This window comes from Lolium rigidum, chromosome 1 (assembly GCF_022539505.1).
Source record: "Lolium rigidum isolate FL_2022 chromosome 1, APGP_CSIRO_Lrig_0.1, whole genome shotgun sequence".
In the NCBI taxonomy this organism is placed as follows: domain Eukaryota; kingdom Viridiplantae; phylum Streptophyta; class Magnoliopsida; order Poales; family Poaceae; genus Lolium; species Lolium rigidum.
In genome coordinates this window covers 5306376-5330843 of record NC_061508.1, presented here as the reverse complement: position 1 = coordinate 5330843, position 24468 = coordinate 5306376, and the positions used below count along the sequence as shown (strand labels likewise).

Here is a 24468-nt window from a genome sequence, read left to right as displayed (position 1 = left end):
TTTCTCATGTCTGATATGTAATCCGCCTTTTTTAGCTATCCAGGATTTTGACACTATTTGAACGGTTGTGTGCATCTTAGCTATACAGAGATCGGGTGTAATTGCTTTCTATGAGTAATAAAGCGTCCATTATTAAAAAAAGCCTCAGCTTGTATAAAGTAGATGAATAGACCGGAATGTCACTGCTCTGGCTGGTCCTTCCGCTCAACTTATTTATCATCTGAAGCTGATAATGTACTCGGCACATACACCTATGGAAAAAAACCAAACAGCAAATATGAACCATGTGAAGATAACAAAAATTAGCATTCCACATGAAGCAACATCCAGCTAGAAATAATAAGGGAACATAAACTTGATTTACCTAGAAATAATAAGGGAGCCTTTTGGAATACTGGAGGCTTCAGAGATGTGGCAAAACACTCGTTACTTCATGAAACAATAAGGGAACATAAACTTAATTCTTTTTCTATTTCGGAAACTAGAAGGGGTAATTTTTCTACACCTTTTTTAAGCCATCTGTCCGAAGGGACTTGATTATGCATGGTACTGTCTTCCGCCTCAAGGGAGATTAGGAGGTATGTTAGTAGGTATCAACTCATCTACGCTTGATGTTAAGAACATTGTGTCGGGTGATCGTTGTGTTAAGTTTCATTTATCATCAAAATTTGATAAATTTTAGTGGGCTTTACTACCAGTGTATGGGGCTGCTCAAGAAAATCAAAAAGCAAACTTCCTAGGAGAACTAGTGAGATTTTGTGAGGATGATTTGGTGCCTATTCTTATCGGTGGTGATTTTAATATTATTCGTTGATAAGATGAAAAAAATAATGACAATTTCAATCCTAGATGGCCTTATATTTTCAATGCTATTATCGAGAGTCCTAATCTGAGAAAAATTGTACTTTCAGGTAGACTACTTGGGCTAATCATCGAGAAACACCCACATATGAAAATTTAGATAGGATGCTAGCCTTTTTTTATAAAAGGCATGAAATGCCCTGCTTTAAGTTAATAGTGGGTCCACCATAAGATTCAGCCAAGTAACGCCAACAACTCAAGTTTGACAAAGTCACGCAAGGCACCAACATAAACCAAGACACACACCGACTACCAGAACTCTGCTGATACTCCGCCAACACACAGGAAACCAACACTAGATAAAGGAAACAAACACTTTTAATTCAAGTTGTAATGTATCATAATGCGAAATAATAAGAATCCATTCCTCGCAAACATAAATATATAAATGTATGATACATAGGTAAATGTCTAAAGCAAACATAGGTAGGTAGAGATGTCTCAGGCGACATAAGAAAATATGAGTGACAGCGTCTGGCACGGCACGGAGGTCCAGGCTTAAAAGGTGATGGCGAATAGCCTCGCCTAGTGTGACGGGGAAGAACCAGGTAGCCATGGTCCTGCTCAGTGGTATGTGTGGGGTCTAGTGGTAGAGTGTGTATCATGTTCAGCAACTCGCTATGAGAAGCGTACTCCTCCGTGTTATTCCCATCCTCAAGTGAAGTCTTCGTCCACGGAGACCGTGACATAGATGAGTGTTGTGTGTAGCACGTGGTATGCATAAGTATTAGTCCTTACAAATAGTATATTCTATAAGCCATAAGGAACATGCATAATTGAATGGTATGTACCCTATGGCTGGGAGTGTGCTGATCTCTCGGTGAACCTCCAACCGGAGAAAAGGAGTCTGCTGCTACGTCCAGTAGTCGAAAGAAGTCTGTTGCTGCCACAACGGTCAACAAGATTCAAATGGACTGCCAATAAGTCATGTCAACGTCCTATTCATCAATTAGTTAGATGACTCGACGGCTCGGACGGTCGACATGATTGATAGAGATTTATTCGCTAGTACTGCTTGATGTGAAGTTGGCCGAAAAGTCCCGTGGCCGAATGTTGGCCTAGGCCGTATTATTTTTGAAAATACTCTAATTTGCGTAATATTTGAAGAATTTAATAAAAAATGTATAATTAAAAAAATAGCAAAACTTTTCGCTCGAAATCGAAATTTTGAAGTCGCGCGCCATCCTCTAAATTCCCACCCTTACTTAATCGATTCACCGTCGCCCCAAAATCCTCACACCGCCGTTCCGATCTCCCAGACACACCACAGCTAGCCCACCCATGCCACCCGTCCCCACTCCCCAGCTCCGAGCACCTTCCCAATGGCCCGCACGAAGCAATGACGTGTAAGTCCACCGACGGCAAGGCGCCGCGGAAGCAGCTCACCACCAAGGTTGCACGGAAGTCCGCCCCTGCCACCGGCAGCATGAAGAAGCCCCATCGCTTCCACCCCAGCGCCGTCGCGCTGCGTGAGATCCTCAAGTACCAGAAGAGCACGGAGCTATTAATCGCAAGCTACCCTTCCAGCGAATGGTGCGGGAGATCGCGCATGACTTCAAGACGGATCTCCGGTTCCAGAGCTCTGCTGTCTCGGCGTTGCATGAGGCCATTGAGGCGTACCTCGTTTGGTTGTTCGAGGACACCAACCTTTGCGCCATCCACCCAAGGGGGTAACCACCATACCCAAGAACATCCAGGTTTTTAAACGGTAGGTCTAAGCCCTACATTAAATTAATAACGCCCAAAATGGTATACAATTACGAGATGTTGAGGGATCATCTTACAAGACAACAACACACACAAGCAAAAAAAAAACACACACACACAAGCAAACAGGAAAAAACAAGACAAACAGCTTGATCGTCGAAATCCTCATCCACCAAAGTGAAGCCACACTTGCGAAGTGGCGAAAACTAAAGCCTGAAGAGGGAACCCGCCTTCAAAGAAATACCAGCTCGAGCATACTCCAAAGGGCCAACTGCCATGATCCATCTCCGAAGCCGAAGAGAGCCCCTGCTCCCTCGCCCTGAGTCGAAGGGCGACGTACCATCGGCCGGAGTTGCTCACCCTAGAGCTCAAACGGGGATTAGAACCATTGAGACCATAGAGCAGACCAAGAACAACCAAGATCACCACCAAAACAGCTCCAGTACTGGACCTGAGAGCTCACCCGGTCTGATGCAAGCATCTGGTGACACGAAGGAACATCATATCCAACAAGATATAGCACCCTTGCTGGAGAACCGAAGAGAGGCACCACATATGGATCCAACCATTGCCACAAAACGAACTTGGACCAACAAATCGATGCCCCTTTACCCAAGGCGGCACCTTCAAGAAGGACACCATGACGAAGGCGAAATCACCGCCCGTTTTGAGAGAGGAATTGAGTTTTCACCCGTACAGCCAATGGGTGGTAGGAGGGAGGGGAACCTCAACGGTGCCTCCAATAAGGGTAAGATGCCCGCAGGCGTCGCCGCCGTCGTGGCCTACCGGCCAGGGATTTCTCCTGGAGACCCTAGCCCCCGGCCCACCGTGACCCACCCAGCCAAGCTCCCGCGGCCAGGCTAGGCCACAGATCAAACAAACAAAGTGTGGCCTTCATATCTGACGCGTGCGATGCTGGAGAGGCCAGCACGCCGGACCAGCACCTGCTACTGAACAGCTGCCCATGCACCTGAGGTCTGCAGCCAGCATCCACACGAGCGCCACCCCGCCGGAGAGTCGACGCCGCCCACCAGCCCAGGGCGGCCGCCCTGGCATTGCGGAGCCCCCGCCGAGGAAGCCACCAATAGAACCTTCCCTTACTAGATGCCGCTCTAGAGGAACCAACACCGACGCAGGAGGAGGCCAAGGAGCAGCCGCATCAGCAACAACGAGCCTGGTGCGGAGATCCTCCATCTATTCGCTGCGCGACGAGCCAAGGGCCCAGATCCCCGCCGCCCCCCTTCATCGGCGCTGTGGCTTGGCCGGCAACACCTCTAGGGGCGACAAGGAGGGGGGAGGACATAGGGGGAGGGAGTGGCGGAGAGGCTAGGGTTTTGCCCCCTCGGTCGCCTGGAGGGGGCAATGCGAGGGGAACAGTTTGACCACTGTACCCAAGGACATCCAGCATTCCAGCTTGCCCGCCGCATCCGTGGGGAGCGTGCCCTGGCTCTGCTTCCTTTTTTTTTGATAATGTTCGCTTTATTAATGATAAAAAGCAATTACATCCGACCTCTGCATAGCTAAGATGCACATAGCCATTCAAAAAGTCTCAGAAACCTGAAATACTAAAAAGGCGAATTATATATTAGACGTGAGCAAGGTGAAGCTTCCTACCCCCATGGTTCCTTGCTGATTGATGTCGGGCGGATTTGTTCCATCCTGTTCTGTTCTACCTGCGTTCCTTTTCTTATTAGGCTCTAGTCGATGCTATAGCCGTGGGTTGTTGGCTACTTGTTTGAAAATTGCAATGGAAGTGATATATTTTATCGTCATTTCTGAATTCAGTTTGATCTCGCAAATTAATTATCTGTGATTGGATGTTATGCTTGGTGAATGATCCTTTCATAGTAATGATTCTTGCGCATCAGAAATTTAGAATCAGCAATTGTTGCAACAAATTAAAATTCAGGATTCAGGGCACACTTTAAGGTTATTATTCCCTGCATAATTCTACGCAGCTGTTAACTGATAGCACGCATACTCTGCTTCTAGCAACACCGTCTCTGCCTAAACTTATTGTGATCAGTCAGCCTATGGGGCTATGACTCGCAAAGTTTTACAAGTTCAGAAGGCGGATATGAGTAGGAGCCACTCATCACTGCAGAAGCCATGATATTGTTTGCAGCTTCCGTGGCATGGATCCCATCCCAGCTCACGTAGTTTTGTGGGTCTCGGCAGGCCGTCGCACTTGTAGGTTGGCCATTAACAAGCTTGGTGTTACCACAATAGAGATCAGGGTTAAAATTGTAAGCTCCGTCACCGTATCCGCAGCATGCCTTTGTCGCGTACTTCAACCCTGAATATCATGACCAGACCAGTTTCAGAAATTAGAACACTTGCAGTGTCAGCAGGGTATGGCTATGAACCATACTGGCTAACATACTGATGAATTATATTGCAATACACATTTTGAGGAAGCTTACCATGAGCTTCTGGATGCTGGAACAGCTCGAGCATGATGGAATGTTTGTCTACGTACACGATTGACGCATCCTGCAGTGTCTTCCTATCCCTGGCCAAGCTGTTGTTGAGGAGTTTGTTGTAGTAGACAACCGCGCTATTGTAGGTCGTCATACAGCCATACTCATCAAGATCATTGCCGTTATGCGGAAGCTCCACGAGGAAAGCTGGGTAGCATCCGATTGGAGCCATGTTAAACACCATGAACTTGCGTGCCCCGATGCTGTATAAGTCCTGCGACGGTTAAGTAGATGCCATACATGAACTACTCATGGAGTTCACCAAATTCTGCAATTCTTGCGATCATTTCAAGCTACCCTAACCACCATTTCTACTACACAAAATTACCTGTATTGTCCCCGAGATCTGGCTGACAACTGAAGGAAGAGTTTGCTTCACATATTCAATTCCCTTGGATGCTAGGTTGGAGGTGAAATCATTTTGGCCAATGTCTATCGTGTACAGAGAATTCCCGAAAACATCTGGCGAGGGAAGCTGTCCTGCAAACCGAGCAAATATATAATCAATCTTTGTTTAGTTTGAGCTACAACTTCACAAAATTCATACTATGTCTTCCTCAATAAGTTTGTAACATCTGAAGTGTGTACCACTGCTGGCAGCGGAGGTGATCACTCTGTGGCTGAACTCCTTCATCTGTCGGAGCTGGATGGCGAGTGAGAAGGGGCTGATCCCGGTGACGAAGACTGACGTGTTGGGCAGCAGCGCCGTCGAGGCCAACGTGGCGAAGTTCGCGCCATGCCGGAAGTCGGAGCCGACGGACTGCAGGTAGGGGCTCAGCAACGGCAGCTCCATGGCCTGAGCTGATCAAACCAACACAACACACACACACACACCAGCTTCTCGTCAGAATCAATCAATCCACAGGCTCGATCGTGCGGCAATTAATGGCGGGTATGTACCTATGAAGTCGATGACGAGTCGGCCGTCGGAGGCGCGGCCAGTAGGCCTGCCAAAGTAGGTGACGCCGAACGGTGGCGGCTGCGCCGGGAAAGCGGCCCAGAAGCCGCCGGTGTCGGAGTTTGAGTCGCCGAAGTTGAACACGGCCGGGAACTTGCACCGCCTCTCGCTGGCCGCGGCGCCGAGGCATAAGCAGCAGCACAGCGCCAGGGCAGCCGTCGGCAGGAGCAGCTGCCACGAGGACGCGATCCTCATCACCGAGAGAGAAAAACAACGGGCGAGCTCACTCTCGGCTTAGATTACAACAGTGGTGTGCGTAGAGCCGTAGAACTAAGAGGGCGCGGCGTGACATGCTTATACAGCAGTGGCTCTGGCTGGATATTCGGTTGCATTTTCATTTTGTTTCTTCTTCTTTTGGACTGTGACGACAGTTGAGCTGGATCGAGATTGGAATGCACATAGTTGGATTGCCCTGACAGATAGGCTGTTTCTCGAAAAGGGAAATGACATGCATGCTTTGCAGATTATAGTAGGGTGAGAACGCAATTTTGGTTTTTGTCCCAATTATATGGTTAGCACAGAAGATTATTAAGAATTATTATTATCTCTAGGCTTGATACGAGAGCTTTAGAACATCTCGAGCGAGCCAAAACAGCGTCCAACAAACACGCCGGACACAGTCACACAGCGCATGGCTGCGCTGGTATGGCTGCGCTGGTGCGGCTTATCGCTTTTGGGATGTACATCCCCGTCTCCCACATAGCGTTATAGAAAACCCTAAATTCAACTTAAATTTTTTTCAAAGTTGAATGAAATTTAACTAAAACTTAACTTAAACTAAAACCCCATTATTCTTCCTTTACCGCGTTGCACATGGTCCCCGCCTCGTTGGACTCGCCGAAATCAAAGCCGTCGTCCGAAAACGGAGGCTAGGCGGCACCGGTTCAGCGGTGCGGCAAGCAGAGTGCGCCGTTTGCGGTCCAACATGGAATAAGTGGTAATCAGGTGGCAAGGCTTTGTAGTAGGTGAGATGGTGTAGGCGGGTGTGAGAGGGAACGTGAAACGGTGACCGATATTTAATAGCCGGAGAAGAGGCATAAAACAGAGGCGGGAAGCATGGGAGAAATGGCGGGAAAATGCGGCTGTGACACGTGGGAACCATCGCCGCTATCAATAATAGCTAACCGCCTATGGGTTTTGTGTATGACAGGCGTGGCCCGTCACCCACCATGTTTTCCACGACTCGTGTCCAGCGCATCCACCACACGTCCAGTGGGTTGGGGGTGTCCTGGGACGCCAGACAGAACGCGATTTTCTGTCTGGCGCACGTTTCTTTTGAACGCGATACTCTCGTCTCTTAGTTGATGTAGAATGATCCTAGCCACAGCTGCAAGGCCCCTCCACCGCCGATTCTCCCCCACCGGCTTCATCCTGGTGGCAGCACCTCCGGTCCTGAAGGGGCGGGGATCTCTGGTCGTCCCTTGTGGTGGCGGAGTTAGGGATTCAAGCTGGCGGCCCTGACTCTTCGAGGTGCGTGACGACTGCTTGGACCGCTTGGTGGCTAGGCCCGTAGGCTGCAAACGGTGTCGCCCAGTGGCAACGGTGGGGCTGGGAATCGTCGGACCGGTCGGGAGTGTCTGACCCTCGTCTTCTGCCATGGTTGGAGCCTCGCCAAGGGCCTACGCGATGCGGGTTGCACAGTGCAGGGTCGCTAACCAGTGTCTACAAGTATGGATCAAAGGCGAGCATCGTGTGGGCTGATAGCTTGGGCCTATTAATAATGTAGGTTTGGACCTAGAGATCTTCCGCCAAGTCATCTTTTTGCCGGATGTCGACCACTTCGATCTAGCCACCAACGAGTTCTGGTCTTCCCGTTGGAGATTTATACGGATTGAGTATGGTGCCCCTCGATATCTAGATCGGAAAGGCTCCAGTCACGCGCGCCCATGTTATCAGCCAACATGTCTTCCAAAGGACATGGCGCAAAGCTTCACTTTCTTACTGGTTTCATAGAACATGTCTAAGTCGAGATTCCCATGGTACTGGTAGAGGTGGATAAATTCATGGCGGTTGCATTGAAGAGTTTGAAGCTTTGGTGAAAGGGTGTATTGGATGCGATGAAGAGTGTGTGTATGTTGTTTGTTGGCTTGCAACAGCAGCGCCTCTGCAAGTAGGGCTGCAGTATTGGAGGAAAACATCTTTGTAGTGCTTCTCGAGTACCATTCACGATTCTCAGGATGCAAACCCAAGGTCGAAAGGCATTTGTTTGTTGTACCTGGCGATGATCTTGTTGAAGACATTGTTTTTTGTGAACTCAGACTTTATTTAAGGTGAAAACACAAGATTTTTTATCGAGTGATAATCTGTGAGGTGTTATTTTTGGAGAAGATTGTTTGTAGTCCCAGTATTGTCTTCAGTGGTGGTTAGAGCGTTGACGTTGCGAGTGTTCATCAATGCGACGAGTCTTTGTTTGGTTTTCTATCTTTTTTTTTTGATTATGTGTATCCTCGAATTTTTGGATATCTTGTTGATGCTAAGGCTAGATGCAATTGATATTTTCGTGATATTAATTTTTTTTTATGGTAAAATTAATTTCTTTCGTTTGCTTTTGGTGTCTCAGCGATTTCTACCAGACTATGATGGTGCTTGGTTTCACTATGATAGGATTGGCGAGTTTCTGTCCTTGTTTATCTTCACCGGCGACGTGTTGGTTCTTGTGATATCCACCGGCGTGGCTCATGGGCACATCATAGTCAATAACCCTTTCTTTCGAGCTTTTACGAGCAAGATCGTTGGCGTTGTCTGACAATGCGCCTGCCTAAATCAGGGCAGTGCCCCGCGCTGATATGCAAGTTTCAGTTGCCAATCGTTGTCATAAACGACAGTCTATTACTGTGTATGACTGTGGCAGTTCGATGCGATTTAGTCCTGTGTAGGATTTTTGTAGGTTCTTCAGCGTGTGAAAGTTTTGATGCTGTAGATCGTTATCTAAAGCTACGATGATGATGCAATGACGACATATAAGCTTGAGCGCAATTTCGACCAAAATCTCGTTTTCTCTGTTTAACTTTTTTTGTATGTATGTGAGTTCAATTGCTGCATTATCTAGTTGTAAACAATGTTCTCTTTATCTAGTATTAACAAAATTAATTTTTAAATAAATATACTATTGTATTTCTAATGTTTTTTAATCTAAAGGGAATAAATTTATACCATGATGATATCAATTACATGTAGCATCTGCAACAACATAATGACTAAAATAAAATAAAATTTGAAATGGGTAAGTCCCAGCCTCTGCATCAATAGATACACACAACCATCTATTAATAAAACGAACAATTCAAAGTTTACAACTCACGAATCCGAATGGGTCGATACAAAAATCAACCATCAAAAAAGAAAACCAGTAATGTAACGTCTAGATATGTTGTAATCTACTAATAGGCTGCCAAGTAACCCAGTAGAAAAAGCAACCATCAATATATAGTTGCACTCAGTAACCATGCATTCCCGTTGATCCGCCGGGGAAAGGAAACGCCATAGCTGAATTCAATAAGCTGCTACATGGATAACCTGTACAAATTTTGTAGAAACCTTCCTGTTAAACACTATATCGTTTCTAAATTCCAAAACAACCGACATAGAGCTGAAACATCAATGTGAATTTTAGCCTTAGTTTTCTTGTTGATACCATTCAGCCAATTTCTAAATATATTTGTGATATTGGATGCAGGTGGAATATCATACGTGACATAAACAACTCTCCAAACCAATCTAGCAAAAGGACATGAGATAAATGGGTGATTCACTGTCTCATGAGAGTCGCAGAAACAACATTTCTTACTCCCGTTCGAATTCCTTTTAGCTAGATTGTCGCATATGAGCAAAACTTTCTTATTTAGGAACCACATGAAAATATTTATCTGACTAAAATAAATTTAGACATCCAAGATGTGAAACAAAACGAAGACCCCGCGAAAGCAAACGGAGATTTGCAGCAGCTATAGTACACCGGTGGCGATGATATCTCGATTCCAAAAAAAACATCTTTAAAAAGGATGCCTCCAAGAAGGTAACCATGCAGCAATATTGTAGTCGTCCAGCCTAACCAACATGGTGAGATATTGGGTTTTCACTCTCGAGAAGGTCCAATCTCCACACGATGCCTTCAACAAGAAAACAATCAGGGAGCCACCATTGACATGTACAACTACCAAAGGCGAGGCCTAGAATTTTCACACCAAAAACTAAGACACGGAACTCAAAAAACACCGGCAAGAATGAAGTCTGCAATTATCACCCCACTTTTTTTCGATAAAGGATGCTTTATTACTTTTGGGAAAGCAATTACATCCAGCCTCTGCATAACCAGGATGCACACAGCTGTTCAAAGAGTCTGTAACCAAAAATATAAAAATAGGAAAACTAGGCGAAATACATATCGGAACGATGAATCATAAATCGCCTATGGTGTGGGTGGTGCTGCAATCCGTAGACTATGCTGCCACCCATGTAGGGAAAAAGTATCCCTCGCCGTAGCCTCCAACCGTGTACGGACCTCCGTAAATAGGTCTCGGTTCTCCATCCGCCGAAGAGGTAACCACAAACGGAGAATACCCGTACATCCGTAGATGACCTCGCAACAAAGAACAATTTTTATCGTTAAAAATCTTGTCATTTCTACTTAGCCGAGTGCCTGGATAATCGCTAGCGCCCCACCCTAAGAAGCAACTTAAACCTTGAATCGATACCGTGGAGCCAATTGCCAAAGACATTGGCTACACTAGTCGGGATACAGGGTAGATGCAACTTGGATGACCGACCAAATAGATCTCGCAAAATGGCATTGGAAAAAAAGGTGTTTAATAGTTTCATCTTGTTGACAAAAAACACACCTAGTACTTCCATGCCAATTCCGCTTGACAAGATTATCTTTGGTAAGAATAACTCCGCGACGAAGATACCATCCGAAATTTTTTATTTTTAGTGGTATTTTCATCTTCCAGATTTTCTTATTATTATCAACCGGTATATCAGAATGAAGAATCGCATTGTATAAGGATTTGACTGAGAAAGTGCTGCAAGACGTTGATCGTTTGGCACACATATTTTTTCTGATCCGATGTGAGTACTCTTTGGAATATCTCGACTCGACATGAGCATGTGCGAGATAGGAACATCCGAGGCCTATCCGGTCTTCTCACGGCAGTTGATCCCCATCAACACCGACCTTAGAAATCGCAACAATGAAGATGCCAAGGCTCACCCAATGTGAATGGAGATAACCACGAGCAAGGTTGGACGATTAGAATTTATGATAAAGAAATGTGATATTTCTTAAGAGTATGATGATATACTGCCAGCATTTTTGTACGAAGGGGTGTTGGCTTTTTACGGAAATGCAAACTAGCAAAATTTCCTACAGGGATTCGTACTCGCGCGCAATATCAGCTTACAATATTACTAGCTAGCTCCCTCCGTTCCAAATTGAGTAATATTTTTTTTTCTAAAATGAGCGCACCTACACGTAATAAAACACATATAGATACGTACATAAATCAAATCTGAGGAAAGCTAATTTGGACCGGAGGCACACTGCAAATCTCAAACTCTATCCCGACCTATAGTTCCGTCACGGGTGTACAGCTCATGTAAAGGGGGCATGCATCAGTTCCATGCTGCTGGACAACAAGCACAAAAGCAAACGCCAAGGACAAACCGTTCATTCATTGGACTGCGAGCCATAGCTGGGAAATCTTACAATATTTCTTACGTTCAATATTTGGAGCTAAAATGAAACCCGATGAACCAGGTGTTGCAGTTCACCTAAGTAGAGGCATATTTTGAAGTAGACATGTATGGTAACCACAAACTGACCCACAACAATCGCGTAGAACAACGCACAAGATGGGAAAATATCATATCACCTTGCACATCACCCTGTCCTAAGATGGAACGGATTGAGAGGATGCAAAGAGTGTAGCACAACCATCTCAGACTCATCAAAACAAAACAAACCAAAATGACAAAGCACATCGCGAGAGGAGGCAGAGAGAGAAAACAAACGAAAACAGCTAGCTTAGGCACGCTTGCACTTGAGGTTCTTCATGCAGCGGAGGTGCATCTCGGCGACCTTGACGACCTTGGCGAAGCCACGGCTGGGGCAGCTCCGGCCGGGAACGCAGTGGATCTCCGCCTCCCGCTCCACCTGGCAGAAGCACCTGGGGGTCTCCACCATCGCGCAGCACCTCTCGCCGAACCCGCGGCGGAGGCAGTTGATGAAGTAGCTGTTCTGCGTGCCGCAGCTCTCGGGCGGGTAGGCCGTCGCCGGCGTGGCCGCCAGCGCGGCGCAGACGGCGACAACGGCGAGCGCAGCGGTGAGCTTCAGGGATGCCATTGGTGTCTCTCTCTCTCTACCTTGCTTGGAGTCGATCTAGATCGAGTAGCAGACAGATCGAATAGCTCCACCCGTGATGGCTTTACAGGCACTCCACGGTAGCAGCGGCGGGCTCACGTGCAGCATGCAGCGCACCCATGTCGAAACCAGGGCTAACGTGTGCGGCGTGCAGCCGACCCAATGTTGGGACCATTGTTCTTTTCCCTCTTGTTTGTTTGTTAATTTTTGTTAAAGAAAAAAATGTCGCCTTGGATGATATTTTTTTCTGAAATATTTCTTCGGTCTCAAAATAAATGTCACAGCTTTAAGAGCGTCTCCACCAGCGGCTCCCAAATAAGCGCCGGTATTGTCGTATGGAGGCGTCGGCAGAGCATCCTCTATTAGGGATGCTGCTCCCACACTGGCGACTTCGATAGATTTAGAAAGTCAAATTCACATTTTGAATAATGATATTCATACAAAGTTCGAACGTAATTTGTACAATTTTAACGCGAATTCAAACTAAAAAACTAAAAAAACATCTAGCGGCGCTGGGAGTCGAAGGCGCTGAAGTCCAGGTCGTCGCCGTCGCTGGATGACCCGAATGACCAGTTGTCGGCCTCCTCCTCGTCGGCCTTCTCCTCATTTGGCGCCGGCAGCTTCGATGGTCCGGTGAGGTCGACGTAGTTGGCGCCGTGGTCCCTGGCGGACCAAACCGCCGCCTACCGCGGGTCCAACGAAATATGTCGGTAGTCTTCGTCGACGGAGCGGCCGACAATGTACTGTAGGGCGGGGAACTCCTCGTCGCCGTCGCCACGGAGGGCCGCCTACGCCTCGGCATCCTTCTCCCGCCATTTCTTCTTCACGGCGGAAGTGGTGGCGAGGCCGTGGCGTCCTCCTCCTTGACACGGGGGTCCCCATCGTCCGACGGGCCGGAGCAGATGACGCGCGCCTCGCCTCGTCGCAGATGGCGATGCCTCCGGAAGGAGGCGCGGCCGAGCGCGTGCGCACGACGGCAGACGACGATCCGGTGCACGTGCTTCCGGACGCCGCGATCCTTTCCGGCGCCCTCTGCAGGGTCGGCGCCGGCGCCATGCCCACCGCCTGCGGGAAGTACACCGGCTCCCGTCACCTGTCGCCAAGGACGCGCGGACGGAAGCCGTACTGGCGGAGCGTGTCGTCGACGTCACGACCGTACCACCAGGCACGGCGGCCGCTTCGCGGCCGCTCGAGCGGTTGGCCTTCCGCATGAGCTCGACGGCGCGCTTGTCTTCGAAACGCCGTTCCCAGGCCGGGCTGTCAAGAGCGTTGTCCGGCAAGCTCCTCTCCTCCGGCGTCATCTGGTTCCGCCGTTCCCTAGCGAGGGCCCGCATCTATGCTCATGGCGGTGGCGGCGGCACGGCGAAGCCGCCGTTGGAGACGTGCCAGTCGTGCGGCAACTTGTACTATACTGGCATGGGGATGCGGTGCCAGTACAGTACGTCGGCCTCGTCGAAGCTAAGCTGCGTCAAGCGGAGCACGCCGCCGCCGCTGCCGCCGGCCTGGTCCTTGTGCGCCATCGTCGGCGGGGTGCGTGGGAGGTTTGCGCGGAGGTTGGATGGCGGCTGCTAGGGTTGGACGACGGGGAAAAGCGAGAAGTGCATGCCAGTGGGATTTTAAGGGAGGGGGCGGATGTGTATTGAAGGTGCGTGGGTAAGGTAGGTGGATGGCGCGTGGCCAGTCGCCGCCCTTGCCGTTTGGGTTTCCGCGCGGGAGGCTATTAACGCCGATGATCAACCTCCCCACGTCGTTTTCGATGTGAACCGCCGCGTCCTCTCGCTGACAAGGCGCCCCCACCCGCGAAACCGTCGTTCCGCGAGGCGCCAGCGCGCTCGATTCGCATCCTTGGTGAAGGGGCCGACACGGGGTTGCCGGCTCTTCTATTGGGATCGAAAAACCGCCGGCGCCGTTTGGGGCGCACCAGTGTGAGCCTATTTTCGCTCCCGGCATCCAAAACGCTATCAGGGCCGCTATGGGGGGCGCCGGTGGAGCTAGGTTAAAATATTTTACCTACATACTGATGTATATCGCGGCTTTACCTAGATAGGGTGAAGTGCTTTACCTAGACAGAGGATGTATCTCCGAGACTGCATATATGGAACATGGGGGTATGTGAACCCACATTTTGAAAAGTTCCGTTTGTGATGTTAAAACATATTTTAAAAATTGAAACAAAAAATGATTTCCCAGATGATCTCAAATATGTGCCTTGGACATGAGTTTCGTGACGAAAAAACCTTTTATTTTGTCTCGGTAAAAAAGTGAAATTTTGCAGGGCTATATAGCAGTATATATGTGACGTATTTTGTCTTTTTTAGATTCTGAAATAAAAAAAAGTGGTTTCTCTGCGAAAACTTTCTACGCACACATGAAACATGCGTACGTACCCGGATATTTTTATTTCAAATTTTTTTAACATTTGGAAAATGCATTTCCAACTAGGGTTCACATGCACCCAGGTTCAAACCGAACTTTTCCATGTATCTCCATGTTAAAATGCATGCAGATTCCTTGCATATAGAGAGACTGTTTCACACAGCCTAAAATGGAGAGAGAGCCCTGCGCTGCAGCTATGAGTAATTATAAAAGGCAAATAATTAGATGATTAAAAGAGAGCCTTGTTTTGGAACAAATAGATTTTCACTAGGTCCCAGAATACCAGACCGGAGTAAGTACAACCTACAACTTACAAAATCGAGTAATTAAAGACAGGAGCAAATGGCCTAAGAGATGTCATCCCAAAAAATCCGAGAATCAATTATTGTGTCCGTATGAGAGACACTCTTGCGTACGTACGACACAGGAAAACCCTAGCCACCGCTGGCGGGCTCCCCTTTTCGACCACATCCCACCGTCGCTGCCGCCCCTTCCTCTCCTTACGACGCGGTAGCGACGGCGCCCTTGCCGCCGAAGGCTGTGGGGGCGAGCTGCCGTGGAGGCGTGGAGGCGTGGTGGAGGTCTCCGTGCCGGCCTCGTCGGAGGCGCTGGTCGCTGGTGCAGCGTCGGGGCGATCTTGATCTATGATCTATCTCTCAGGGCGAAAGTCAAAGATATCTCTCAGGGCCAACATTGTTTTGAGAGGGGGGACTTTCTTCAGGGTGAAAATCTAAGATCTATGATCGAACGACGACAACGTTTAGGCACTGTTTCCTTCTTGGAGACGTCGCTTATGGAGAACCTGATTTTCTGGTGTTGTCTTGGTGGTGTCAGTATCGTTTGTTTCAAATTTTCGATCGGGCTTTTGTTTTTCTGTAATTTTTCTCTTTTTTTTTGGCGATGTGCATCCTTTATGGTTAGGATATGATGTTGTTGCAGAGGTTTGATGTAATTAGTATCTTCATGATATTAATATATACTCTTTATTAAAAAAAAAAATCCCAACATGGGACGTTCACTGAAACCTCTTGTCTGTTTTACTGCTATACCTGGAGGCGTGTAATAAATTCAACCTTTTCAGCAAAGAGTTCTTTGCGCTTTCTTGAAAAAAGGTTTTTGTGCTGACCAAACTATAATATTAATATCTTTATCAAAAAAAACTATAATATTAATATCGCTATCTGAATCCCAGCAACTGCATTTTTTCCTTGCTTTTAATAATCGAGCTATTCAATTGGCTAAGATGTGTTGTCTCTTCTCTCGGTGTTTCTTGGCTTCTGTAAATGACACACAAGAAGGAGAGGACACGCCCACAAAGGAGAGTGCCAGCGTTTCTCGAGCAAAGAAACAGATGTCATGATCACGACTGAGGTCGGTATGGACCAGTCGAGTGCGGATCAAATCTCCATGGATCAGACCGAGCAAGAGCAATATGGGAGCCGGAGCGCGGGCTGCGTGTCGAAGAGAGGGGAGGGGGTTGGAGAAGACATGATCTGTTCGACCCGCTTGACTGAGAAAACGGGTTTCTATGATGCGCGGGCTGCCGTGTTCCTTGGCGGCAGGGCATGGGGCGAGGTATTACAGTCTGGTCGTTCCAAGCTGCCCAAGCTCGTGCGTGACCAAATTCCGTTTCAATTGTCCAGGGCAGTTTTATCCTTTCGTGTCTACTAGTTATCATTAGAAGGGCTGAGCGTAGTTTTGTACTTACTTTTTAGTCCCTAATATGTATTTTACTAATGGGCAATCCACTTTGGGTATATACTCCAAGGCTAATGAACTTTTGGGTAAATAATCAACTTTCCCTATAGCCAATTGATACGGTACATCAAGTCTTACACAGCACGGAAGAAGGAAGAATTGCGTCGGAGATCTCCGACAAATCTGAGGTTGCGCTGGACTGTATCTAATCTAGTAGATAGCAGTTGGCATCTTGTTTGTAGTAATACTTTTGGCGTGTGACACAGGGCATTCGAGCAGCCCCTGCACTGTAATATTAGGCGGCCTATGATAATGTACCAATCGAAATGCTATAGGTGAAAAATGTAATGTTAAACTCTGTAGAGAAAATATTAGCATAGATATTGTTTTATTCAGCACATCCTCGCAAGTAACACATTAGTCATACATGGCGGCGGGAGGAGGATCATGGGGTGGGCAGGGGGGGAACTTCTCATGACACGAGCTGCCAGGAGTAGCACGATCGGGCTTGATTGGAATTGATGTAGCACGAACCTCCGGAGTCGCCAGATAGAGCACCGATCCTTTAGATTCTTCCAACACACGAGCCGCCACTGCTTGCTCTTGCATCGCCAAGACTATCATCAAGGAAAGAACCATCGGGATGACAAGGCGCACGTCAACGTATTTTGACATTGCCATGCTTTTAGCGAACTAGTAGTGATCTAATGGAATATGTTCTGTAGTTATCTCACCACACGAGACTGTTTATATAGTCTTCAACTGGGACTATTTATGGCAAATATCGATACATATCTCAGTATAACAAAAGGAGAATATGCCGTAATAAATTAGTACTCCCTTTATTGGGCTCCTAATAAAATTAGAAAGTTACTGTACCTTAAAATTAGGCCATATATACTACTACTAATTAATACGTGATTTTATTCGCTTTGATTCCTGGAAACCTACTAATTAATACGTGATTTTATTCGCTTTGATTCCTGGAAACCGGCTCGTTCGCCTCTTCTCCCCCTGATTTCGCTAGGTTTTCATTTTTTGAGGGTTCCCTGATTTCGCTAGGTTTTCATTTTTTGAGGGTTCCCTGATTTCGCTAGGTGTACCCGCATGTAGATAAAGCTGTGAGGTAGAGTTGGACGGTTTTGAAGCAGCGGCAGCCGCCGCATTCTGTCGTCACCCGAGATATTTAAGTATACACACCACGAGTCCATGGCCATGCAGTGGCATTCTCTTGTCTCATACGTAGACAAGTTTAGCGACAATTCTCCAGAAAATACATACACACATATCTCGAAAACCGAAAAACCAACGAATCATGACGAAAGATCCTTACACACCACGTGGCAATCGGTTTGATGCGTCAGCTAGAACCTGTTCCATACTGCATTACAAGTTCCATGCATAATGTATGTAGTAGTAGTACAATACTGCTGAGCAGCATAGGATGGGACCTGTACATACGTGTAGAAGCTGTACTCTCGTGCTGGACTATGGTGAGCTGAGCAAGTGCTGGATAACTTTGTCAGGGTCGTTGTCGTGGATCGCCAACAACTCGGGGACGTTCCCGGTGGTGAAGCCCATCTCGTGGAGGTCGTTGTAGGATTTCACAAACTCCTTCACCTGGAGGACAAGGCAACCACCAGAATTATATTTGCTAGTTTTGCGAAAAAAATGAGAAGGCGGAGAAAAATATCCAAAAAAAAACTGTAGTACTGAATGAGTGATAGATACATATAAGGCAAGTTCTATTTAGGGACTCAACTAATATTCTGGTTGTTACAGTTAAACAATGGTTTCAAGCTTCGCCCGGACCCGAAAACATTTCATTTGCTAAAATTAGGCTAACTTTGCATATCAATATTTTGGTAATAGGACACCTAAACATGCAAGCAGTTTATTTTGGCAAAGGAACTATGTCAACAAGTTAAACCGTTAGAATAGCCAGCATAATGTAGCTCTCACATTGATTAGCACATGGTACCCAAAAAAGTCATCAAACTGACTGCAAATTGTAAGAGTGGTCAGCTGTGGCCTTCTAACATGTTGAGTTAGCAGAACACTAGTTTTTGAATTGATGATGATGAAAGATAGCATTGCTGAAGTACAAGATGAACAAGGGAAAGGAGCATGCCTTTGTTGGATTATCTCCATAATTTAACACAGCAAATGACACAGCTTCACGTCCAAGCCCCATGGAGATATACTTCTCCACAACTGGATCTACTGGTGCAACCTGCAAAAGGGCCAAAACAGAATGAAAATAGAGATTCAGAGATATCATATTATATTAATAGACACTGATAAGGTATCGAGAGTGGATTTTGTACACCCACGTATGGGTGTGGGTGTTTTCGTCACCGTCCATTGTGCTTTGAGATTCAGATAAAATAAGGAGAGAAATTAATCTTTTCATCTATCATGGTGGGCACGAATCTCGAAGAATAAATGGACAGTGAAGAAAACACCCACACCCATGCGTGGGTGTACAAAAGTATTTCCGTACCCAGCTGTTATAAACATCTGGCAAGTATTTATCATGTGGAAGGATGCGAAGAAGGCAAGGAACCTATAGCGAAATCATAAAATGCCTTCCAGAGAAGAAACGTTTAATGAAATGCATTACTGTAAGATTTCACTGACGCTACAAACGAGTAACAGTACGAAAGAAATACATAGACAAAAGAGAACTCACAATGATAACAAGTGATAGATGGTCTTGTATCTTTCTCGAAAATAATAAAGTCCATACATTGATTAAGTATGAGTCAAATTTTACAACAAAACATGTTACTTTTGAAACATATTTATCAAAGGGTTACTTTTCAAAAATGTTTATCAGAGAGTTAACTAAACCAAAGTTTAAAAAACCAGACCGGCGAGTGAGCCGGACAAGCAACACTGCCTCACCAGTACAACCGCCAGTTCAGGGTTCAGTAGCAACAAAAAATCATCACATTGAATTAAAAATTAAACCAAATTCAGGGAAAATGGATTTCCGAATGTAGATGTAGCATTTGTTTAGGGAATGTACATGCAGCATATACTTCAATAGATATCACAAAACTAGTTCAGCCCAATTTGTAATGGGCCTCAAGCCGGAGTTACTTGCGTGCGGGTATATGTTGGAAGTTCAATTCCTACAGGCAGCAGCTTGATTTGTCTCTCTGGTTTTCGCTATTGCGATTCTTGTCTCTTAGAAAACCAAACAAGTCTTCCGTTCGGTTTTTTCCGGTCAGACTGGCGGTCAAGTTTTTGAAACTATGAACTAAACGAGGAGGTAACAATCCCCTGGGTTTTGGACACCACATCCTAAGCATACTATCCAAATTCATAGGAGATAACTGCACATGAATGCATTCTTTTGAACCGAACTATATAAAGTAGCAGAATCAATCTTTCAAAAAAGGAAGTGGCAGAACCATGGTACCAACTCTCATTGTCGAAATCAACTTTAGCTGGCAATGTCTGGGCTTCACTGCTTAACTTAAGGTTTGGGGCTAAACAATAGAGTGCATATGACAATATCAATAGACGAGAACTTGCCAAAATACTAGTTAACTATATAAAACTGGCTATCAGTCTGAGCTGATAAAAACTTCAAGCAAAATGCAATTTAGATCCATAGGAAAAAGTGGCTTTGAGTCTGATCATGAAAACATTGAGCATAATACAACTTATAAGTAAAAAACTCTTGTAGGATTAACAATCTGTTAGACAGAAGGCATAAAAATTACCAAAAGAAGTGGTGTTGTTAGCTTTAACAAACTGCAAAGATATTATAGTTACTAGTTGAATGCCCGTGCGTTGCTAGGGCCTCTAGTATTTTTTCCGATATGTTTTCGGCAATTTTCCAACAACATCGCATTGCGGTTTAGTTGGTGCTTTTTTCAAAGCGTCAAGAATATCTTTTTTGTTCCGACCAACATTTATGAGGTATACGTTGTTACATGTTTTTGTTCTGTAACACATGGCAATATAATGCATGCTGACATTTGCGTGTATAAAAAATAGCCACAGAGTAGTCTACAAAAATCCACCTCAGTTAAATTGTACTTGGATAAATGGTATGGTTATAATACATTCTTTTTTCACCATATATTAATGTACGGCTGCTCTGGCAGAGAAAAGTAAAGAATGGGAGGGGGAGAAGATGTCAGAGTCCGATAGATAGTGTTTACCGTAGAAGTAGTGGGAGTTGTGTGTCTTGGCCCTCTTGGTGGCTGCAGTGGTTGTTGTTGCTGCTGCTGCTGCTGTTGTGGTGGTGGTGTCTTTCTTTCTACCACAAACTTGCCCCAGTTGGGGTTCTCCTTCTCTGCCTCCGCAAGAATCTTTCTTTCATACTCAAAATCAAAGTTAAAGGTGCTGCGGGGAATTTCTACCATCTGCGGTGCCAACTGAGGCTGAAAGATAACATCAATTAGAGGACACCAAACTCTTGAAATACTGACTTCCAGAGTGGGAAGCATACTAAATAAATAAATAGCAGATGACATTTCTAACAAAAAAACGGGTGCCTTCATAAACTGTACGATTTGGAGAATAGAAAGATGTATCTCTTGCAAAAAAAAAAAGAATAGGAAGAGTTTTGAGTGAATCAACCCTGACAACAAGTTAGGCTAGTGTTGGCACTTGGCAGGCATTGGGGCCAGCGCAAAAGATGATGGGCTGCTAGTTCCAACATGATTCGACAGCGTGGCAACTCCTACACGGGGTCAACCACGAATCAGCCTCCCCCACTACGAAGTACTAACTGGTACACCAACATTCTACAGTCCAAATCTCAACTAATGAACAATGGAAGAGTTGGCCAACGAACTAAAATAAAGTTAACTAAATATAGTCACATGCAAAATCTTCTACTTTAAACCAACACGATTATGTTCATCTATTGTTTAGACCCACGCTCATTTAGAATTTCAAGCAGACTTCTGTAGACTATTTAGTGTTCAGAAATGCAAAGAGCATGGAACAAGCTGCACCATGCATATTTCCAGTAGGCTACTAAACAACATGGTACATCAGCAAAACCTGAGGTGCCCATGTAAAGTTAATACACCTGGTCTTTGTCTGTGGAATGTGGCTCGGATCAAAGGAGTAAATCATGCATGTTTGTTAGCCATGCTTAAGAATATCACACACAGTGGTAATTGGACAGTAAAGGTGACCTCTGGAATAATGCTAATAATCAGGATCATTTTTATATTTTGGTACATAGGACATGCTCTAATCGAGCACACAAAGTAAGAAACGAAGATTAATTAACCAGCATATCGTGCTGAGATGCACCACACTTTATTTATAGAAAACTAGACACTCAAGGCAGTATGTATGGTTCATGTCCAGCCAATGCACAGAAGCTAAGAAAGCACCCATTTAGGTATGAAATAGCATCTTATTGGCTAAAGGCTAGAGGAAAAAATCAATCTGTTCGGAGTAATATCCTTAATCTCCAGAAAGAAAACTTAAGTCAATCTGGATTCTTTTGGGTAACAAAGAAGATTAACAGCTTTTGCATAAGCTTTTGCATAAGTTATATAACTTACAGGAGGGGTTATCCGATATTCTGGCTTTATAATAACTTGTATGCCCACTGCAGCACAACAATGAATAATGTTAGTAACTCATGGCCTGCTTAGGTAAACTAGTACAACCAATCACGGAAAAAAAATAGATACATGCGGGTATTCCCGTCCTTGATATATAAATTCGAACTCCAAGCAATCACTCCCAATATTTTCCCCTTTTCAGCATGGCCTCCTTCTTTGCGAGGACGTTGGTGACTTGCTAGTTAAACACGTTTAAGCACACACACATAGGCCATCTATCAGAGCAATGACGGGGTTAAATTCGAACGAACAACTTAAGTAAAGCCACCTAGGTCTTGATTATTCAGCTTCCACTTCCCAATCACGCTCTCTTTAATTAGAACTCAAACAAGATATATCTGCTGATCAAACACGCACCAATCCACTCGGAATTAGATCGAACAAGCCATTAAGCTTTTTTTATCGATCTAATACGACGCACAAGTTTCCCCGCTACCGAACAACCATCCAAGCAGTACAGGATGAGGGAAGAGGGGATTACTCGATGCAGAGGAGGAAGGAGTTGGGGCCGGGGCCGGGGCGGCGGGGGATGGGGGATGTGCGGTGACGTGGTGGTACGGCGCGGCCCGCTGCGGTGGGGCGGCGGCGCCGTGGGAGGGCTGGCCGACGCGCGGGTAGAGAGACGAGCCGCCGCCTCCACCGCCACCGCCGGCGGCGTAGGATCCGGAGCCCGACCGGCCGCGGAATTCGTACTCCATCGGTGCCGGCGCCGGTGGTGGTGCAATCAATCGGTCGGGGGACGCGGGTTGGGCGTAACTGGAGGAGTCGTGTTCGTCGGAGAAGAAAGGTGTGGTTTTTTTCTTGAGGGAAAGAAAGGTATGGTTTGGTTGTGTGTAATCAGTGCGCGGTACTTACTGTAACGTCCGCCTGGGCAGCACATAGAGCTCCGGCCCGCTCTCGGCCCTGCGTGATGCTGTACACGGACAAGTGCGGTGCTCGCACAGCACCGCATACCCCTACAGGCGTGAGGTGGCTTGCTAGGCCGCGGCCCAACAGCATCAGGTAACTGATTTTCCTTTTTGTTTCTTTTTTCCTTTTCTTTTTTTGTAGAATGTGAATACTTTTGGAAAATAAAAAATTCCAAATACTGAATTTTTTTAACTTGGAATTTTTTTTGAAACTGAACGTTTTTTAAATTTGAACAATTTTTAAAAATGATTTTTAATTAATTTCAAAAATTGTTCGAAATTTAAAATTTGTTAAAATTCAAAATTCGTTCAAGATTACGAATTTGTTCAAATTTTAAAAATTGTTCAAAATTTAAAATTTTGTTCTAATTTAAAAATTCGTTCAAGATTAAAAATTTGTTCAAATAGCGAAATTCGTTCAAATATAAATTTGTAAAATTTCAAAATTTGTTCAAGATTATAACTTTGTTCAAATTATAAAATTCGTTCAAATTTAATAATTTTCGACACAGAAAAAAGAACAAAAGAAAAATAAGACAGAAAACAAAAACAAGAAAATGAAACAGAAAAAGGAGAAACAAAAAAGAAAAGAAAAAACGTAAAAGGACAAATATGCTTGTCTTGAAGTACTATTCATGAAAAGTCTTTGCTTTATGATTCACTTGTTTACTCATGTCATTACCATTGTTTTGATCGCTGCATTCATTACATATGTTTACAAATAGTATGATCAAGGTTGTGATGGCATGTCACTTCGAAATTATCTTTGTTATCGTTTTACACTGCCGGGACGAGCGGAACTAAGCTTGGCGATGCTCGATACGTCTCCGACGTATCGATAATTTCTTATGTTCCATGCCATATTATTGATGATACCTACATGTTTTATGCACACTTTATGTCATATTCGTGCATTTTCCGGAACTAACCTATTAACAAGATGCCGAAGAGCCGATTGTTGTTTTCTCGTTGTTTTTGGTTTCGAAATCCTAGTAACGAAATATTCTCGGAATTGGACAAAATCAAGACCCGGGGTCCTATTTTGCCACGAACCTTCCGGAAGACCGAAAGGGATACGAAGTGGGGCGACGAGGCGCCGCCACCATAGGGCGCGCGGCCGAGAGGGGGCCGCGCCGCCCTATGGTGTGGGCCCCTCGTTAGCCCTCCGACTCCGCCCTTCCGCCTACTTAAAGCCTCCGTCGCGAAATCCCCGATGCGAAAAACCACGATACGGAAAACCTTCCGGAGACGCCGCCGCCGCCAATCCCATCTCGGGGGATTCGGAGATCTCCTCCGGCACCCTGCCGGAGAGGGGATTCATCTCCCGGAGGACTCTACACCGCCATGGTCGCCTCCGGAGTGATGAGTGAGTAGTTCACCCCCGTACTATGGGTCCATAGCAGTAGCTAGATGGTTGTCTTCTCCTCATTGTGCTTCATTGTTGGATCTTGTGAGCTGCCTAACATGATCAAGATCATCTATCTGTAATACTCTATGTTGTGTTTGTCGGGATCCG

At 45.8% G+C, this 24468-nt stretch overlaps 3 protein-coding genes and 1 pseudogene across 3 annotated transcripts; 1 reads left to right on the top strand and 3 right to left on the bottom strand.

The window, feature by feature from the left end:
- Nucleotides 1–2183: 2183 nt before the first annotated feature.
- Nucleotides 2184–2535, top strand: LOC124703439 (annotated as a pseudogene).
- A 2072-nt stretch (nucleotides 2536–4607) lies between these two features.
- On the bottom strand, nucleotides 4608–6201 carry LOC124703428 (GDSL esterase/lipase At4g01130-like). The gene is made up of 5 exons (XM_047235645.1): nucleotides 5949–6201; nucleotides 5637–5849; nucleotides 5377–5528; nucleotides 4992–5262; nucleotides 4608–4864 (listed from the first exon to the last, which is right to left on the bottom strand). The coding sequence occupies exons 1-5, from the start codon at nucleotides 6199–6201 to the stop codon at nucleotides 4608–4610; spliced, it is 1146 nt and encodes a 381-aa protein (XP_047091601.1).
- A 5683-nt stretch (nucleotides 6202–11884) lies between these two features.
- Nucleotides 11885–12346, bottom strand: LOC124684846. Its single transcript, XM_047219100.1, has one exon. It carries the CDS (start codon nucleotides 12344–12346, stop codon nucleotides 12029–12031), a length of 318 nt encoding a protein of 105 aa, XP_047075056.1. The 3' UTR covers nucleotides 11885–12028.
- Nucleotides 12347–17728: 5382 nt separating this feature from the next.
- On the bottom strand, nucleotides 17729–22758 carry LOC124684845. The gene is made up of 5 exons (XM_047219099.1): nucleotides 22526–22758; nucleotides 21982–22028; nucleotides 20617–20838; nucleotides 18570–18671; nucleotides 17729–18058 (listed from the first exon to the last, which is right to left on the bottom strand). Exons 1-5 carry the CDS (start codon nucleotides 22740–22742, stop codon nucleotides 17927–17929), a joined length of 720 nt encoding a protein of 239 aa, XP_047075055.1. The 5' UTR covers nucleotides 22743–22758; the 3' UTR covers nucleotides 17729–17926.
- Between the last annotated feature and the right edge of the window lie 1710 nt (nucleotides 22759–24468).

Bases quoted from the DNA above. Each gene is read 5' to 3' on its own strand.
- LOC124703428 (XM_047235645.1), bottom strand. From the start codon at position 6,201: ATGAGGATCGCGTCCTCGTGGCAGCTGCTCCTGCCGACGGCTGCCCTG. The intron at 5,850-5,948 runs GTACATACCCGC...TGGTTTGATCAG, and splicing joins ACTCGTCATCGACTTCATAG to CTCAGGCCATGGAGCTGCCG. The intron at 5,263-5,376 runs GTAATTTTGTGT...TAACCGTCGCAG, and splicing joins AGATCTCGGGGACAATACAG to GACTTATACAGCATCGGGGC.
- LOC124684846 (XM_047219100.1), bottom strand. From the start codon at position 12,346: ATGGCATCCCTGAAGCTCACCGCTGCGCTCGCCGTTGTCGCCGTCTGC.
- LOC124684845 (XM_047219099.1), bottom strand. From the start codon at position 22,742: ATGGAGTACGAATTCCGCGGCCGGTCGGGCTCCGGATCCTACGCCGCC. The intron at 22,029-22,525 runs GTAATCCCCTCT...GTTGTGCTGCAG, and splicing joins TCCTTCCTCCTCTGCATCGA to TGGGCATACAAGTTATTATA. The intron at 18,672-20,616 runs GTAAACACTATC...GCCCTTTTGCAG, and splicing joins CAACTCCCACTACTTCTACG to GTTGCACCAGTAGATCCAGT.